Source organism: Colias croceus, chromosome 20, assembly GCF_905220415.1.
Source record: "Colias croceus chromosome 20, ilColCroc2.1".
In the NCBI taxonomy this organism is placed as follows: Eukaryota; Metazoa; Arthropoda; class Insecta; order Lepidoptera; family Pieridae; genus Colias; species Colias croceus.
This window is the reverse complement of record NC_059556.1, coordinates 3,475,360-3,496,789: the sequence shown is the minus strand read 5'-3', so window position 1 is coordinate 3,496,789 and position 21,430 is coordinate 3,475,360. Positions and strand designations below refer to the sequence as shown.

Sequence of the window (21,430 nt, the reverse complement as noted above, 5' to 3'; positions counted from 1 at the left end):
TTCATTGTGTAGAATTTGTAAAATCTTAAATATGGATAATTTGTATAATATTGGAGATAAAAAACAGGAAGTAAAAATAAGAAAACAATATTATTACTATACTGGCCGAGTAAACATGTTGTTCATAAAATTATTACTACAATAAATAGATAGAAAAACAAATATGTTTGGATGGAAATAGATTATGAAAGAAATAAAAAACAAGATTATATATTTACTAGGAAAGGTATACAATATTTGTAAAATTATCTTATTTTACAATTTAAGAAAATGCACCGCATTTTTGTCCAGTGTATATTTTGTCAAAGTAATGTCAATAAATTTACCAAGACTAGATAATATAATTATTGGACGTTTTCTGCTATTTTTGTCAGTAATAGCAGTAAAATTGGACACAAAAAATGCACCATAGGATACAAACAAATGTGGAAGATTTAAAAACTTTTGGACACTATTGATTTTATAGTAAATCCCAAATATTAACTGGTTTTTGAGCACCTAATACAAATCTTATATTCAAAAATGGCTTGATATTAGATACGATTTGTAACAATAAGAAAAATCTCAACATTTCTGTCAAAAAAGTTGAAAAATACATAGTATAACTATGTACAGTTACACAATTCAGGAAAATTTCAAGAGCACCCACATAGTGCCTTATATTGTCATTTAAAAAGGTAACTCATAATAATTTACCGAGACCGGTGTTGACTTTGTATGTACAAGACAATTACGAGCTAAACTTAAAGTAATTATTTAATAAATATTGTAAGATCTTAGTCGTAAGAACGCGTGGATTCTTGTTGTGTTCGGGTTCGGCCACACCGTTCTGACATCAGTAAACCTGGAAACATACAAATTATTGTTATTATTGGTATTGTAAATTAGTGTCATAGTCATACAATTGTTGATGCGTATCGTCAGGACCGACGGTACGCACTGATGGTCGGTCAAGCTCTGCAACCAGCCTAACCCTTAAAAATATACAATTTATAATAATCTAAGTATACAAAATCGCTTATAGAATATTATTCTTTATTGTTTCAAAATAAAATGAAGCTTGGAATAAAATTTTGAGTACATTATGTATCTATGGAATCTCAATGTAAAACGTAGATAATATGTTCTTGTAAGAGTACATTCAACTTTTCTATATACATATAATACCTAAATCTGTAGAAGGGTCTGTACATTGAAAATATGGAAAAAATAAATAGCAATAATAGTGTTACTGGATCGATACCAAACTCAAATATGTGATTAAAAAAAATTTTGTCTGTCTGTCTGTCTGTATGTTCAGGCATCACGTGAAAAGTAACGGTTCGATTTCGATGAAACTTGGTATAATTATACCTTATTATCCTGGGCATAAAATAGGATACTTTTTATCCCGGAAAAATACGTAGAAAAAAATAAATCTTAATTTTTCCGCGCGGACGGAGTCGCGGGCGGAAGCTAGTCGTTAATAAAATTATAAGTTTAAAAGGATTGAAATGTTCTGTACCTTAACACCATAAGCCATTTCGTAGCCTCCCTTGCTTTGCATCTGATTCTGTATGGAGTGGAGCAGCGACGACGGCATGTCGACGTCTGTTGAGCCTGAAATAATACATTAAAACTATTTAATATTTAGGTCATTTATAATGTACATTGTAGAATATTCTTTATATGTAAGTGGAAGTATCTATTCAACATGTAGGACATTTATTATATTGAATATGCTTTTTATATTGACCGGACTGACCGGATGGCTTGGTTGGTAGTAGCCCTGCCTTCCAAGCCAGAGGTCGTGGGTCGTCATATTTGTGTGATGAACAGAGGTGCTTCGTGCTTGCTCTGTGTCTGGTTATAAATTATCTACATAAGTATCCATCTGGTTTCCATAATACAAGCGAAAGCTTAGTATGGGATCAGATCGTGCCGTGTGTGAAAATTGTCCTGAAATATTTATTATATTTTAAGTTATTCTAAAGGCGAAGTGAAGGTTAGAAAATAGTAAATCACTACGCAATAAAAATAAATGATAGGTATAATAATCTATGACGTGTAAGTTGTAACGTGTTTATTTTAAATTCCTTGTAAATAAATAATTATTAGTTTACTTATATTCAAAATTGCATTCAAATATAAAGTTCTCTATAATTGCCTGTATGATAAAATCTACAAGTGTACTTTTCTTCTAGTTCAGGATACATCGCCCATTTTTGAAAGTGACTACTATCATGCTAATTTTCCGTTTGTAGCTTTATTTTGATGAGACGCCCAATAATTTCGTGTACGAAAGTCTCGATTGTGGTAGCTAACAGAGATAATAAGGATAAAAATTTTTGATTTGATGATTCTCAAATATTTATTACTAACTGAATTTTTTTTTGTTCAATCTCAAGATAATTAATTACCTAAATTATTCGAAAAAATATTTGTCCTACAAAATCTATGGTTGGTTCAAAGAGTCCCCCTTTCCAAAGTGTATCGATAACGAGGTCATCATAAATGATTACTAACAAGCTGATTTTTTTGTTTTCACTTAATTAATGTTTATATAATTCAACAGACATATTGTCCTACAAATTGCGTAATAAATATTTGAGAACCATCAAATCAAAAAATTTTATCCTTGTTATCTCTGTTAGCTACCACAATCGAGAGTTTCGTACACGAAATTATTCGGTGTCTCATCAAAATAAAGCTACAAACGGAAAATCAGCTTGATAGTTGTCACTTGCAAAAATGGGCGATGTATCCTGAACTATTAGTGTATAATGTCAATATACAGTGCTATTGACCGCGAGGTCGAGTCGTGGTCACAGATAGCGTACCGTGTGATCGGTATAATCTAATTCTCGGTATATTTTAATAAAACTTTAGGGTATTATAACATATTTTTATTATTATTATTATTATTTCTCATCTCCATAATACTCGGGTACCACCAGAAGGACGGTACCCGGTCTTTTGGAAGGCTTACGTGGGGACACGGATCCAACACGCAGAGGCCCTTTTGAGAGTTTTAATGTGTTATGGGACACCAGCCGCAGCCTGCCCATGACTGCACTATATAGAGATACAGCCCTGGGCAGTCCGCGGCCGATGTAGGACTATTACAGAAAATGGAAATAAATGACTGGACTATGGAAGGGGTGCTATGTGGACAGGTTACTGGATCTATAGGGACTATGGCGTCTGCCTTTCTACAACAAAGTTTGTAAAAATATATTGGCAGACGGTGACTCGCCCTCTCACAGATGGGCCCTCTAAAAAGTCGCTGTAACTTAGCAACAAGAGGGCAACATGTCGTGAGCAGCTAAGGGTGGAGAGGCGTCCCTGGACTTTAAACGACGATCACGCGCTCCCTGAGGGTCCAGCATCACGTGCCCACTCGCCACTTACGCTTCGCATCCACCCTTCGAGCTAAAAGCTCTCGCGACTCCACTCTGGCCGGCCGGTTAAGGCAAGCCAGAGGTGGGGGTCCTGTCCTCGTCAGGCTTCACTCCGACCGGCCGGTGAAGGCAAGCCGGAGATGAAGACAGGGGTCTCCCCCGGGAGCACTCGGTTCCCGCGGGGTCGCTACTCCCCGACACCCCGCCACAAGGTGTCCTGCGGGTGACTGATTGCACGGGTGGAATATCTACTGTCACGTAGACAATAGATATTCCAACCGTGGGCGATGGGGTCGTCACATCCCTACGCCCTTATTATTATATTATTAGGATATTGCTCCAATTTACTGAATCTTAAAAAATTATAAGTCAGGATAGAATAGCCAGAAATATTAATAAACTATCTTACCGCCCGCGGCTTCACCCGCTTTGTCTAAAACCTTATACATTATATACCAAAAGTTAAAACCTTCCTCTTGAATCACTATATCTATTTAAAAAAACCGCATTCAAATCCGTTGCGTAGTTTTAAATCTTTAAGCATACAAATGGACATAGGGACAGAGAAAGCGACTTTGTTTTATACTAGGTATGTAGTGATTGATGTCTACAAAATATGATATTTAGTGTTGAATGCTACAATACCTAGTAAATAGTAGCTATCAAAGTTTATCTATAATATCTCCTTGATAATATTATCTTACTTTGGTTATCTTATTTTCTTACAATCACATTTCACCGATCATACCGAAAATTGCATTTCGTAATTCACAGCGTTAGAAAACGACAAAATGTTCTCAATTCGTAATATACTTATTTATTCTCAAACTAGGCCTCATTATGTACAATTTCCATCTGAATAAAACTCACAAATCACAACATTAGCAAAGACAACAATATCTATAACAAGCTCATAAGTCAAATAGTTCACCTTCATACATTCGTGCTATGCGTCAAAAGCACTTAACTAATTTTATATAATATCACGATACTCCAGGGCCACTCCTGCTGACGTGACTCTCAATAATGCCTTTTAATGAAAGCCATTTATCTTAATAACTGGCTTTTATCCGACTATTTGCGGGTAATCAAATTTTATACGAAACCATGCATCATTTTTTTTAACTTTTTCACTAAACAATTTTGTTAATTCTAACAAGAGCTGGTATTTTCATTAACATAATAAATAATCCATACTATTATATTATTTAATATTATTAATGCGAAAGTAACTCTGTCTCTCTGTCTGTTACTCAATCACGCCTAAACTACAGAACCAATTTTCATGAAATTTGGTATGAAGATAGTTTGATACCCGAGAAAGGACATAGGCTACTTTTTATCCCGGGAAAATGACGCAATCCTGGAAATCCCACGGGAACGGGAATTATGCGGGTTTTTCTTTACTGCGCGGGCGAAGCCGCTGGCGGAAACCTAGTAAAACTAAAAATAAAGAAAATCTTAAAATTTACATAATAAGCTTTGTAAAATTAGATTTAGATAAACACTAGAGAAGTCTTTAGAAAGAAATATAATCTGGAATAAGTTTTTAAATGACAACACTAATGTAAACATAATTATTAAACTATGAAATAATAAATTAAACATAAAAATAACTTCTTTATCGGAATGCACTTCGTTAATTATGTCATCATCGAAATATCCTTTAGGGAAAATGTTTCAATAAACTACAACCAAATATAGACGAATAAACAAGACATTACATTAAATCATTTTAAAGAATACAGGTTTTCGGCCATATGGCTCACGGAAATAGGTATATTATGTATTTTAAAGTAATTAAATAAAAAACAAGGTACATCATTGCTTTATAAGTAGCGATGCAATTCATGGTCGTTTTTCGACAAACGACAAGTTTAATTTCGTATATGACAATTCTTCATTCTAGGTTATTATCCTTAATTTGTCTGCTATTTAGTTTTTTATGCAGGTCAAATAACTCTGTGATGTATTTTTTTGTCATGCACATACATGATGGTTGGGTATGTATTTTTATGAGTCTTAGGTATAAGTACCTACTAATTGTATAAATTCAAAGATGATCAAAGCACGAACCAAACATCAATCTTGTATTTAAGTAAATATTTGAGATGAGAGAATTTTTAACGATGCTCAAGTTTGAAAAAAATAATCTTATGCGAACGTTGAACGTTTTAACTTTTAAGTTTTAAGTAAACCAAGTGATGATTAACCACAAAAGTTGCACCTTGAAACCACGTTTTATAACCTTTCAGGGAGTGGGTAAATCGCTATCCTTTAGTCCTCTTACTGGTTCCAAAATATACCACCAAAAGGAATACATATTCATCATCATCATCATCATCTAACAACAATTATTTTCACGTTTTTCATTCCAATACATAGAAAAGAAAACAATCAAGTATCATTACAAGGATAATTGCTACAATTGCATCCACCAAAAATAAGATAAATAAAGTGATTGTGACCTATGGGTACATATTTAAAATAAGTTTGAAAGGTATGTCTAATCTCAAGGTTGATAGCGACGGCCGACGCAAGGCAAATTATGTCTGCAAACAACATTAGTGAAAAAAACTTGATCACGACGTTGTTTTCATAATTATGAGCATAGATGAACAACTTTAACAGACACTTCTATTATACTGTATTGAATTCCATTCGCGGTTTCGCCCGCGTTGTCTAAAACTTAACAAATTATATACAAGAACCATTCTCTATCTATTAAAAAAATCTCATCAAAAACCATTACGTAATTTTAAAGATAGAAACGGACGAAAAGTCGCCGGTAGCGACTTTGTTTTATACTATATACCTAGTTTTATTGTGTTTATATCCAATACTAGCTGTGCCGCGCGGTTTCACCCGCGTCCTGTTGGTCTAAGCGTGATAATATATAACCTATATTACTCGTGGATAATGTAGCTTTCGAATGGTGAAAGAATTTTTAAAATCGGTCCAGTAATTTATGAGCTTATTCATTACAATCAAACAAACAAAGTTTTCCTCTTTATAATATTAGTGTAGATAATGCTGATATTGTATTAAATTTATTTCTGTTATTTTGCAATAAATTAGCGATTAACGTAAACAAACTTTGACCTCCTTTTGTGAAAAAATAATGAGTTGGGCTTAGGTAGACATAACAAAAATTGTGTTTACATAATTATAATTTATCTAAGTATATTGGGAACACGTTGTTAATACTATACCTATAGAATATAGATAATTAATTAATATATATATATATATATCATCAGCATTATAAAATTAATGTTTATAATATATTAATTGTTTTGTTTTTGCATGTTACAATTGATAAGGTGTCGCCTAGATATTTATAAGCTTAAACGTGAAAGTGTCTGTCTGTATGTCACACTTTTCACGGTTAGTTATGGCTAAATAGCTGAACGAAATATTATAAAGATTGGCATAGCGTTATATTTTGTGAAACTTTGCATTGAGGAAATGAAATTAGGTATCAATTTATAAAGGAATTCCTTCTTCGCGCAATAATATGCCTGTCAGAGATCGCTGTGTTTACAATAATTGCGTGTTTATTTGTTTTTAAAGTGAAACTTTTATTACGTCGTCTCAAACTTTTTGGTCTGTGTAGCGCATGTCGCGATACGTACGATAATTATCGTACAAATACGACAATTTTTAGTTAAATGTCTATAGTGTGAAAAAAAGTTTCACTTTTACCGTGGTTTCATAAAACCACACAACATTTTTATCGAATTTTCATGTTTAGATTGACATCACAATTCACAATAAACAATTAAAAACAAATACGACATCCCGACAGCAAATAGCAAAACTTTACGCTAAAAATAATATTCTTACGGTCAGTGTCTGAATTTAGTTTTCCTCAAACCATGCAGTTTAAATATATTTTTGTATCTAACATAAGCTTTCTCAAACCAATTCCCAATTCAGAAACCGGCTGTTAATCTCTCAGCAAGACAAACAGAAGCATTGCGTAAGATTAGTAGAACAACAATTAAAACGTTTGAGTCCAATTAATAAAAGGTAATTGAAAAGCCCGATATGCCCGCCCTGTAATTAATTAGTTCGTACGTGTCATATTCATTCCGTAAAACGATACCGCATGTGTTGCGAAACATTTTAATTATGTTTATGTTGTGCTGACGGAAAATTAACTTTATTTTTATTAACTAGGTAATAGGTATATTATTATTTTAAATTGTTAATTTATTTCTTCATAGTTCATAGGTAGTATGACGCAAACCGAAAACGTGACTTTATTAGGACATCGAAAGTCCTCAATCAAATTATTGATGTTAAAGGTACAAGTCCGAGACGGGCCGCAGACCGCAACCGCAGGCGACACTGTGGCTACCGGCTGCGGTTACCGCAATGCTGCCTGCGGTCGCTATTCCAACTGCGGCTGCATGCCGTGGCTGCACAATGCACAGAACGCAAAAGTCATAAGAATTCACCAATTAAAATATAAATAAACAAATAGTTGCCATGGCAATAATTGGCATTTGCATACTGCAGTCTGCGGTCGCTGCGCGCCGCGGCCGCACGCTGCGCGTTGCGTCTGCAGGCAGCAGTGTTGCCGCGCTTGGAATCAATTTCATAGATGTTCATAGAAACAAGTGGTGTCGCTTGCAGTTTGCTGTTGCAGTTTGCGGTCTGCGGCCCGTCTCGGACTTGTACCTTTAAGCTTTCGATTTTTTATAGATCAAAATGACGATTTATGGGTAAATTTTAGCATATTAGATAAGCATTTAACCTCTTCGATCTTTGGCCTTTCCTTTATAGTTATGTATTCAAACTTTGTTATTGTACCTCGTGTGTTCATAAGTTTTGAGACGAACTTTGTAGTTAAAAAATAAGATAAAATATCACTGGCTGATATTTATTTCTTTTTCCAATTTTGAATTTCGAATGTTTACTTTTAATTCCTTTGATTTTCAAATTTATATCTTTCAATTTTCTCGTGATGGAGGGAACTAAAGAATTACGTGCGACCGTGATTTCGCTGTTTAAGGCGGGGAAAAAACCGACGGAGATTTTCCGTGAGGTGAAAATTTTTGGTGTGAGCCGTAACTTCGTGTATTGCACTATCAAACCATACAGGGAGACTAATTCTTTGCAAGATCGCCAAAGAAGTGGCCGGCCACGCTCTGTGAGGACGCCTGCGAACATCAAAATCATCAGAGAGCGACTTCGCCGAAATCCATGTCGCACTCAGAAAAAACTCGCACTGCAGACTGATATTTCGCGGGTATCAATCAACAGAATACTGAAATATGATCTTAAGGTAAAGGCGTACAGCCGTAGGAAAATTCACTTTTTAAACGACCGCCTTCGTAAATTGCAACGCGAACGTTGTCCAATTCTGCTTAGGAGACACGATGCGAGGAAGATACTCTTTACTGATGAGAAAATCTTTACTGTCGAAGAAAAGTTCAACCGACAAAACAATAAAGTGTATGCCAAAAGTAGCCATGACGTCCCACCTTCAGCACGGAATGTCTTGCGTACTCATCATCCGGCTAGTGTCATGGTATGGTGGGGAGTTTCGTATGAAGGTGTCACTCCGCTGCATTTCTGCCAACAAGGTGACAAGGTGAAAGCCAAGAATTATCAAAGTGATATTTTAGAGCCTGTTGTGAAACCCCTGTCTCATGCTTTATTTCACAACAAGGATTGGGTTTTCCCGCAAGATCAGCGCCATCTCATAAGGCAAAAACCACCCAAGCTTGGTTGAAGGAGAATTTGCCGGCCTTCATTGCGGCTAACGAATGGCCCTCCTCCAGCCACGACTTCAACCCGCTGGATTATTCTTTATGGACTGAATTAGAGCTCAGGGCCTGCCGAAAGTCCCACCGAAACTTGGAGTCACTGAAGCGAACTCTTGTCCGAGAAGCAAAGCGAATTCCATTGGAAAAGATTCGTGCCGCTATAGATGACTGGCCAAATCGTCTGAGGGCCTGTATAAAAAATAAGGGTGGACATTTTGAGTAATAATGAAAGTTTATTATTTGTTATTACTCACTTAATATGCTGTATAAATTTTAGAATTATAAGTTAAATATAACAAAAGATATGCAACTTTTATTTCGTCTCAAAACTTATGAACACACGAGGTAGTTTTCTTTTAAATTCCAAATCCATCCTTTTTATATTATTTCCTTAAAAGTGTATCAGTTATTTGTTTTAGCGTGATGATATATTGCCTATAGCGTTCCTCGATGAATGGGCTATCGAAGACCGAAAACATTTTTCAAAAGGACCAGCAGTTCCAGAGATCAGCGCGTTCAAACAAACAAACTCTTCAGCTTTATTTTGTAATCTGTTGACTCATAAAATGTAGGTACTTACTTAAAGTTTTGAAATTTTTGAATATATCTTCAATCTTGCCAATTTGACACTTGAACAGTTTAAAGAAACAATTTAACTAAACGCTACCTACTTGAAAATAGGTAGGTATTCGGCAAATGTTCCACGTACCATGAACCATCACATCTTTGGAATATTTTACAAACGTATTCTACAAGTTGAGTCTAAGGTCGATAGCTTCCAATAAAAAATAAAGTACAAACTACACACGACTATGTAGCGATGAGTCACTGGCACGGCGAACTTCAGTTTATTTTGGACTGGCATTAACAAGGAATGAATGTTCTCCATATGGAGTTATTCCAAATTTAAATAATGACATTTCCATTGCCGCCCGCTCTTCCCGCGTATTTTTTATTTTTAAAGACGATTTTTCAATGTGCCAGTGATATTTACCACATATAAATATTATGTTGTAAAAACATAGAATATTTATAGAATGAATCTTAGATTACAAAATAAAGTACAGATGGAGCATGACAACCGCCCGTCGCCCTTGTCAAAGAAAATACGAAATCAAAAACAAATACGTCGCTGCACCAGTGCTATAGCGCATATAGTGTCATGCAATACGTCAAAAAGGGTTTGCAATTTTAGTAAAAAAATGCCGTCTTGTGATAATAAAACGCTGTAAAATTTGTTCCCGAAAACAAAAAAAAAGATAAAACATCGTTTCACAGGTTTTCTGTAGATTATTTGGCTGATTTATTTCTTTAATACGAATAATAATTTTACAGATATGTAAACTTCAACGTATGTTGCCAGTATTTTGAAAATGAATTTGCCATTTTTATTGGTAAAACGGTAAAATAGTTAAAGGATCTTCAGGGTAATGCTGTTGGATTTTTCGATTGTGAATGTGATTATTTGTATAGTGCACTAAAGGTTCATGATAATTATTAGATTATTTTAATAAGCATAATACATTATTTTGTTACTTTTATAAAGCTTAAAAACGTCATAGTCGTTTTCGCTAGCGATTTAATTTATGTGAACTCCATGATGGATATGATGAAAATAAAGTGTCCCGTATTCTCGACTAAAAACTACCGCTATTCGTATTCATATATTATGAAAAATAAAAAATAATATAATTATTATAGTTAATATTGAAACTTTTTTTATGTAATTTATTTAATAAAAAATTGAATACAATTTTTTTGTCCATATATAACTTTAGTAGGCTTTAGTACTTTATGTAATAAAAGAATTTAAATAAAAATTAAAACTTGACTTCTCATTCATGTATATAGCCTACGTCACTACCGCCACTAACATAATAATTCAGATCATTGCAATGAAACCTCACAACTCAAAATCGGTCCAACGGTTTATACTGCAGGGCGTGTCAAAGAAATATTATACATACATCCATAAACTCGAAAAACATAACCCTCTTTTTTGCGTAGTCGGGGAAAAATTTGGGAAATTTTTCAATATCTGGCAACATTACACGCACACAGAAGCACCGTGTACGTACAGTGCAGCGGCGAAATGACAGCACACAAAGCTTTATTGAAAATGACGATAAATTATTCGGTTTAGTTCGGCAACGCTCCATCTGTCTTTTATTTTGTAATCTAAGGAATGAATATTTAAACAAAAATAGCTAAAAAAAGTAAAGGATTTCAAAATTGGACCTATAATAATTATGTAACATAATTTGTTATCACCGTTGTGGATGATTTCAAGTTTGCATAGCGGTAAACCGTAAAACGAGTTTTTAATGAGTTTAATTTGTAGCGAGATTGGTAAATATTATGAAAAAGTATCATAAATTCCATGTTTGTAAACTTTAAGAGATAGAGTTGATGCTTTTCTTTTCATTCTCAAGTTCGGCAGTAAAATTGGTGCAATTAATCGAATCGAATACATAATTAGAATTCATTCCTGCAATATATTCAAATGTGCGTCTGGCTCATTTATATTCTTCGAGTACATGTTTGTGTTACGAGATAGCATAAAAGTGCTTATGTCGCGAAAATATCGGATACCTAAATGATTAATTTCATAAAAAATAATTCTTTCGACACGATATTTAAAAATAAATATATTATAATATTATATTAATATTTTAATTATCTATTTACTTTCTTTATGTGTTTAAGAATAAAGATATAATTTATGAAATGATATTGTATGTATTTAAAAAAAAACTTAGCTATATAAATGTTACAAGAATATAATTTATATTTTTCTATTATAAAAGTTTGACAGATCTGTGTCAAAATGTTGTGCAAAGTTAGTTCATTTTTAAAACAACCATTTGTTTATTATTCTTTGAGTTAGTTCTTAGAAAACTATTGACACACAAATTAACAATAAATTTAGTACAAATAGTATGCGTTTAAATGACTTTTGCAATTAGTTAAGGTCAATGAACGGTAAGATATTATATTACCTACTAGCTTCCGCCCGCGACTCCGTCCGCGCGGATGTCGGTCTTCGCGTGGATGGTTTATTTCTCCATTTTGAGTATTTCTGACACTGATATCTTATAAATATCTATTGGACCCAAATACGGCTAGGCCTATAATAATACGCAACGTGTGTTCGCGGTTCTACAGAACAACGCCTATGGATAAAACTGAAAAATTAAGATTAATTTTTTTCTACGTATTTTTTCAGGATAAAAAGTATCCTATTTTACGCCCAGGATAATAAGGTATAATTATACCAAGTTTCATCGAAATCGAACCGTTAGTTTTCACGTGATGCCTGAACATACAGACAGACAAAAAATTTTTTAAACACATATTTGGGTTTGGTATCGATCCAGTAACACCCCCTGGTATTTATTTTTTCAATATTTTCAATGTACAGAATTGACCCTTCTACAGATTTATTATATGTACAGATAGGTACTGTATGTTAATCGACTTACGAGATAGAAGGCGCTAAGATTAATACAGGGCATTTAATGTTAATTACATCTTGATTTAAATATCTCGGTGTAATAAATATTGTTTATTTTGCTTCGTTATATAAATAACTTAGAATACGTAGGTATCTATCTACCTACCAATTTAACGCAATAGGCAAAGGCAAATTCTGCTTATATTTATTCACCTTATTACAAGCATCTTCTTATACTATGTTTTTCTTGATTGATTAATTTATTATTAAGCATGAAACAGACTCACTTTTCCTAAGATTATATCGATACCCAACAAAACCAAATTGCAACACATCTAATTCCTAAAAACTATCCCTACAAACAGTCACGCAAGCAAGGAACTACAACCCTTTATTCAAACTATTAAGCAAATACATGGGTATGTGCGCTATATTATAAGTAACACTATATAACAAATATATATATAAAAACATACAAGCAACTCAACACGGCTTGTATCACGTATATCGTCAACAATTTGAGCTATAAAAGGAAGAACCGGCATCACCGAAAAGGGACTGTACGTCAGTACGTGTGACTTGAATACGAATCTGTTTATATAACTAGCTTGTAATCTTTTCTTTGGTTGGTATGAAGTTGCTTTATAACCTACTAGCTTTCCGCCCGCAGCTTTGCCCGCATTTTCTAAATCAACTAAATTATATACTAAAACCTTCCTCTTGAATTACTCTATCTATTAAAACAAACCGCATCAAAATCCGTTTCGTAGTTTAAAAGATTTAAGCATACATATTATGAACAAAGGGACAGAGAAAGCGACTTTGTTTTATGCTATGTAGTGATGATATATAACATAGTTTCTATGGTGTATAACATAGTTTCTAGGCTTAACAGAAGAATAACACTAGACGTGGATAACTATCTACTGGAAATGGAAAAGCTGGAAGAACACCCATTTGCCTAAAATAAAACCTCGTCTGTGATATGGATATTTGCTTCTCCATACAACACCAGATAAAATGTTTAATATACTTTATTATGATTTAAATTGAATGTTTGCACCTCACTGTATTTTAGAATGTGCACCTAAGGGCATGAAGGCCGAGTGTTTGGTTTATTTTATTCTTATATTGTCTCTAAAGGTATTTTATAAGTTACAAGGCTATATGCCGAATTTAGATAGGCTAGCATGAAAAATTATGGAAAAGAAAATGGATGGAAACGTTGTTAAACATTTCATCAATAGTTGGATTTAAAGTCGGATTTTTAAAGCGACGAGCGCTTACAAAACAATCAGAGGCACTTAATTGTACATAGGCTTTTTATAAATAAGAACTCAGTAATCAGACTTGTCTTCTACATAAGACATAAGCTTGCATTTGCTAGCATAAGTAAATCCCCATGAAGTTTGTCCTGCAAAGATGCAGTCGATGTCTAGCCCATAAAAGTATTGCTACTACATTTATACGGAAAACTTGTTTTATGCGTCATTATGTTTTTCAATGCATTCGCGATTAGATGAAACTTGAGATGGGAAGACGAGGTAATTAGATAATCAGAATAAATAATACTTGGACATAATGGGTAATGGGGTATTTTATTTGTGAAGTGTGACTAACCCGTATGGATGTTAATTAGCGTTAACATACCGGCTAAAGTACTGAGCATAATTATTTAACAAAAAGCATTTATATTATTATTAACTAGTTAGAAGCGTCTTTCGCTAGAATACAGTCTAAAGATGATGTCTCATTAACTTAAACATTATGGTCCTTTCTAGAAGGTCTAATTACATACTAAAGAGCGCAAATTTTATGTAGTGTGGTAATATTTAGACTAATTAGTTTAAGCGTGGTTTAAGCACTGTTTTACATACGAATGATTAAGAAAATTCTAATTTTAATGTTACCACGATGTTATATAGGTCGTATATATAGACATTATACCTCTAAGATGGACTGTGGTATAATACAGGTACATATACCTAACAATTGCATCAATAAATATTTTACAATGGTAACAATGGACGGCCCTATAAAGGACGTTCAATAGCTATTGATAGTTTGTTTTTTGGTCTATGATAAATCTTGATGCTTGTTATCATTTGTTAAATGCATTTTGAAAAGTATACTTTTTTAAATGGGATGAATATCTGTGAATATGTATCAGATAGATATCTGTGAATATTATACAAATATTAAAGGGGAATTTATTTTATTTTTATTATTTTATAAAGCTTAAAGCTTACAAGTTAAATTGATTTGAAACAATATATTTCCAACAATCTTACACAATTATTTATCAGAAACCGGAATGTAAAACAATTTCACTTTTTTATTTAATAAAATATATTCGATAATAGAAGATTGGTGAGTTTGAAGTTGAAATAGTTATCCCACGCAAAAACCAGACTTAAAAACTACTTATTTTCTTGGAAATTATTAAGGTGGTTTTTATATAATATTCTAAGATAATATTATATCCGTCGAAAGTAAAAGTTAAATTATTTTTTATGTGGCTTTTTTGCAAATAAATTAAGTATACTATGACAGTCACTTTATAATATATCCTAATATGATTTGGATATAGATACCATTAAGGCATTAAATATCACATTCTTATAAAAAATCTATGCCTTGTCCTGATAAGTAAGTTAAAACTCAAATATTTATTTATTCAATTAGGCTTCTTCTAGAAACACTTTTGAATCGTCATAACATATTTTAAAACATTTACCACCGATTCGGAAAGCAGTATCTATGGAGAAAAACCGGCAAGAAAATACATAGTTGAGTAGATAATAATGTATTTATGTAACTACATCAATAAGTTATATACTTCACACAATAAGCGGTCGTTAACATCGACACAAAGCGTACTTAAGTGAGATAATTCGATAATCGATGACAATTTTATCGATATACAGATGATCGGATTAACTCGATATCTCTTTGAGCAGCCACTTGTAAGCTTTCAAGGGCTTTAGTGATGTGATAAAGATATCGATAAAAAATATAAAGGGCTTATAAGCCGGTTGTTTCTAGAATAATGAGATTTTAACATTGTAAAATTGTTTTGTTTTATCGATACATGCATCAGCTTATAGTCTTTACATTTTACGGTAAAAATACGCTACAAATTGAGACCCTTCCGTCGTTTTTGGTTAAAGAATATGCATACCTCAATATTATGAGCATATAATATTATCATGTATGTATTTAAAAATAAGGATCTTACCTATGTGTCCAGTGTGTTGGAAATTAGTTGGTGCACTAATCATGGATCTGTCTATTCTCCGCCGAGTGCGCTGCGCCTGCGCAGCTGGCTGGTAGCAGCACGCGAACCACTGGAGCCACATTTCACTGCCCGTTGTTGCCATTTTTTAAAATGTCCACTTTACACTAACTTCAATGTTATACACGCAAAAGAGCGCGTCACAGATTTTTTTTAATCTATCACCAGTCACTGGCCACAAACAGTTCTATATTTTTCTGAACTTTTTTTTAAATTGGTTTTCGTGTTTTTTCTTATTTTTTTCTTAAATTATGGCCAGTCCTGATTCTATTTTTAAAATGAGAACTGGCGGTCACTTTCGTGTTCAGCCACACAGAACTGAAGTTGTCTTGATGTAATCCGAAAATATATTTCGTTTATCTGCGAACGTCAGGCGGTGAGACAAGTCCTCGCTGATCTCTCATGTGCTGATAGTGATGATAGCATGGTTCACAGATAACATCTGAAAAGAAATGTTGAATATTAAAAAAAAATATAACTCTTAATTAACTATTGTAAACAGCTGCGCCTAATTTGTTTTTGTTAAGGTAAACTCATATTATATAGGTAATGTCATTATGTAGGGAAGAAAACAATATGACTCAGTTTTAGAACGGCATTAACTATTAGGTGTGATAACGTGTTTACGGTTATACTTTCAATATTATTATAATCATGTGTGTCGATTTAATTATTACGTCTATTGTCGTGACTCATGGCAAAGTCAATGAATTATACAAATGCTTAACATAACCATAAGTAATACAAACATTGGGAACAACGTAAAAAAACTGTCTTATCGCAATTTGCAATCTCTACAACCCAGAATTAACAAAATTTCTCTGGTTTATGAAGAGCGATAATGTATATAATTAGCCTATTAGGGATTTATGTGGGTTTTATAGACCATCTCAACATGTGTCCCTGGCCTTACTGGAGGGATAACCTCTAAGAACTTGTTTTTAACGCGCAAGGTTCAAGAATTTCAAAGTTCAGCCTCTTTCGGGGAACCTTATCAGTGATCTGTCATAAAGAAGCCCTTCTATCTCAGAATTTGATAAGCATCTGACAGTTTTTGATCGTTTATCAAGTGTGTATTGTAAAAGACGCAATTGGCTACGTAAAGTTTTTCTGAGTATTAAAAAAAATAAAAATTGTTACGGTAATTATTTTTGTTGGGTCTATATTGTTTTTGTAGGTGTGACTTTCTCTATTGTAATCAATAGCTATTACTCAGTAATTATAGTGGCCTCTTTTATAGGACCATATTTTCTATAGTGGTTAGCGAGACATGATGACATTCCCTTATTCAATGCTGGAGACTAAGAGTTAGTCAGGCATGGCATACACCTATATAATACAATTTCAGAACGTCAAGTTTATGAATCAGCTTTCAAATTGAATTCCTACAATTTCATCACGCCCTTTGTGCAAATAAACATTTTAGAGTTTTAACCCAAATCCCGGTAATGATTTCCTCCACAGCATGACACAAAAAGCTTGTTCCACTTCCCGGGAACAAAAATGGGGAATGTTGTAGCAGTCGGATGCAGTTGAAGTGTAAACGTGAAAGGACGTTTATTCAACTAATTGCTTGACTGTAGCCAGTTGAAATATTAAATTTTGTATTTTTAATGGGATGAAGGCAAAAATATTTAAAATATGATTTTTAAATGTGGAATTAAGGCAAAAATATGGAGCAGTGTGCTCCTTATGTTGAAGTGACAAAATTACTAAATTCTATTGAACTATGTTAACATCTTTATATTGTTTTAAAACTCTTGCTATCTATCTCTTTAATGCTGTTTGTCTATGTTCTTTGCTGATTTAGTTATATATTTATGTTAATTTATTTTCCTCTCTTCTAATATTTGTATTCCTATACTGTTCATTTCTCCTTTGTTTTTGTATAATTTTATTTGATTCTTAAGTTACCTATCTATCTATGTATAATTACAGTTTCTTGTATATGTATGTATTTATGCCCTATCTACCTTTTTACTGATTTATTTTTCCTATACCCCAAGGTTGCCTGGAAGAAATCGCTTTTAAGCGATAAGGCCGCCAAATTGTACATTTATTTTAAGTTACATATCGTTTCTGTAAATTTTGTTTTTGTGTGCATTGTACAATAAAGTGTTTTCTATTCTATTCTATTCATGTCCTCCATGTCCTGTATTGCAGTTTCAACAAGTGGAATAATTATTTTATCAATACTGCATTTTCAATTAGTAGTTTCAAAATAACCGCCTTAATTGGTCAAAATAACCTTATCGCTCCATAATATTATCTTACTCTCTTTTTCATAAGGTCAGTTAAGATTTACGTCTTCTAAAGAAGCATTATTGTTCCTAATAGTAAAGGTACACATCTTGACATTCAAGGTATGAGGACCATTTAGCTTATCACGTCAATTAGTGTGCTTGATGACAGAGTCGTATTGAAATATGTTTATCTAAACAGCCATTTAGTAAAACGATATTCTGAGAAATCTTTAATAGATTCTCAGTATTATGAGATATGATGAGGCCGACAAATAGGGAGTTAATTAGGTATGTAATATTTCTATTCCTTACTAACATATTATATAAGATACAGGCATCACAATACTACCTATTACTTATCTAGAGATTTATGCAAAATATACTATATTCCTAAGTAGGTACTTGTACACGAACTTATTCTATAAAAGCACTAAAGAACGACAGAAAACATGTACCCTTCATGTACCTATTTCGAAGGTACATTTTTCAGTAGAGATTGATTTTACAAAAAATTAAGATTGTAAAATAATCTTACAATGCATCCTCTAACGTTGTAAAGGTTTGAGGTAATAACAAATTACGATTTTAATCCTAAGGTTAACCTTACGATAAAACTTTAATCATCAGTATTAGTTGTGTATCATTTTGTAACATTAATAAGCACTTCTATTTCACAGCCTCGAAGTGTTCCCAAGCAATTTTTTTTATTATTCAAGCCGCTAATTGATTGCTATTAATTAAGCCATTTAAAACCGTGAAGAGTAAATGGAAAGCGCAGTTTATTAGGCCGGTTTCAATTGATATAGTTAGATAACACTTATGCAAATACGATGTAATACACGCCTTATCTAACTTGTGGACGACAATACGTTATTGAAACGCATCCGGAATAATTATCCGAATTGACATTTACCTACTCGAAAATGTGGGTATTTATTTATAATTACATGTTGTAGATAGTTTAGGCTGGTTGCAGAGCTTGACCGACCGTCAGTGCGTACCGTCGGTCCTGAGTCCTGACGATACGCATCAACAATTGTATGGCTGGTTGCAGAGCTTGACCGACCGTCAGTGCGTACCGTCGGTCCTGACGATACGCATCAACAATGTGTATGAATATGACACTAATACGTATGACAATACGCGTGCGTATGGTCGGTCTAGCTATGAACGGTTTTATGAATTTCCATACATATGACAAGCGCGACTGACGTACGCACTGATGGTCGGTCAAGCTCTGCAACCAGCCTAAGACTATGACACTAATGCGCATGACAATACGCGTGCGTATGGTCGGTCTAGCTATGAACGGTTTTATGAATTTCCATACATATGACAAGCGCGACTGACGTACGCACTGATGGTCGGTCAAGCTCTGCAACCAGCCTTAGTGTTATGATTGTTGTGGTTAAGCGTTCTAGGGAGCAGTCGGTATATTGATGGGTAACCGCAGTGTGGATTGGTACGTTATGGATGTGAATTTATAATATGTTTAAATGTGGATTACCCCAAACTGTAGATATATAACCGTTTTTTATACATATTTAAATAAATAACCGTTTAATAGTAATTTCAAAAAAAAAACTTTTAATTTTATTAAAGAGACAGTCTTTCATTTACAAGAATCTCACACATTGCCAACTTAATTGTATTGTAGAAACTAGAACAGACGATAATTGGCATTGTATTAATTAAAAAACCTAGATATATATTTCAATTTACTTTTATTTATTTCAAAACTTTCGATAAGAAAGTAAAAGAGAAGTAGTTTCAAAGCAATTCATTAATTTTATTAATAGGTATGCTTTTCTCATCTCAAACAACTTCACTGCATAGACCATAGTATAAAACAAAGTCGCTTTCTCTGTCCCTATGTCCCTTTGTATGCTTAAATCTTTAAAATTATGCAACCGATTTTGATACGGTTTTTTTAATAGATAGAGTGATTCGAAAGGAAGGTTTTAGTATATAATTTATTAGGTTTTAGACAAAGCGAGCGAAGTCGCGGGCGGTAAGCTAGTTTAAGTATGAATTTTAAAACCTAGCCATTATCTAATTCAATATTATTAAGTAGGTACCTACTATAGCTGTGCCCCGCGGTTTCATCCGCATTGTTCCGCTCCTGTTGGTCTTAGCGTGATGATATATTATAGCCTTATAGCCTACCTTATATATATAACGGCTGTCTAGTGTCTAACACCGAAATATTTTTTCAAATCGGACCAGTAGTTCCTGTGCTAAGCGCGTTCAAACAAACAAACAAACAAACCCTTCAGCTTTATAATAAAATAGTATAGATATATTGCAATAAAAATAGCTAGAAATAAAATAAAACATTTGTTATGGAAATGTCGCAACGATTTCCCAAGCCTCATTGACAATAACTTCGAACGCAAAAACCTTCGATTGGTTACGAGCTAATTCTAACGATATATTTCATAAATCTCTGTGCAGTATAATTGTACAGTATTGGTTATTAATTTATGCATAAAATATACATTATATAGTGTCCTATAATAGAAGATACTGATGAATCGAGAAAATATTTACTTTATAGAAAAGATCTCTACCAAAATCCACTCATTTTTAGACATAAGAGGAAAAAATCGTTTAAAATAATTTAATTAATATAAAAGAGAAACCAATATCTAAACCACATACACATAATATTTACATACAAACTGTTCGATGGTACGTCTAAATGCAATATACCCCAAAAATTAAGAGTAAAATAATACAAGAACAACTTATTAAAATAAATAAAAGTATACACATTTAAACTAATAGTCACCAATAAAGTAACTAAATGATCCCTTTTCATACATAAAATGCTGAAACAACATCCAAGAGGATCACTTTACTGAGTACTCTTAAGTCCATAGACAAAGCTATTGATCGCAGCTCAGACTGGCAGGCTTCCAACTACTTTATAACTACTTCTCGTAAAATATCATATTGGTAAGAAAAATTAATGCTTTTTATATTTTTTGTGAAATGATTTCAATACAAAGTATTATGTTGACCTTGTCCTTGTGAGTTGTGGTAGGTCAGTTCCAAATAAGTTTCATGTGTTTTCGTTATATTATAATTTATATAAGTTCACCCCCTCTGGCCTTTAGGATTGGAATTTTTTATCTATATTAGGAAGTCATGTTCTGAATTCTGATCAATATATGTATGTGTTTCTGATCAATATATGTGTTTGATAACCATTGAAAATTGAAAATTACATTACTTAGGGTTAACCATTTACATTCTAAGATATAATTAATTCCATCCAA

At 33.1% G+C, this 21,430-nt stretch overlaps 1 protein-coding gene across 1 annotated transcript in view; it reads right to left on the bottom strand.

Annotated features, from left to right (window-relative positions):
- Positions 1 to 478: 478 nt before the first annotated feature.
- The window catches only part of LOC123700836 (CDC42 small effector protein homolog), a 40,527-nt gene continuing 19,575 nt past the window's right edge, over positions 479 to 21,430 (bottom strand). The window contains exons 2-4 of the mRNA XM_045648179.1: positions 15,850 to 16,348; positions 1,505 to 1,599; positions 479 to 844 (exon numbers count right to left, since the gene is read on the bottom strand). Coding sequence (XP_045504135.1) covers positions 836 to 844; positions 1,505 to 1,599; positions 15,850 to 15,991 — 246 coding nt within the window. The 5' untranslated portion in view covers positions 15,992 to 16,348 and the 3' untranslated portion in view covers positions 479 to 835. The remainder of the gene's footprint in view (positions 845 to 1,504; positions 1,600 to 15,849; positions 16,349 to 21,430) is intronic.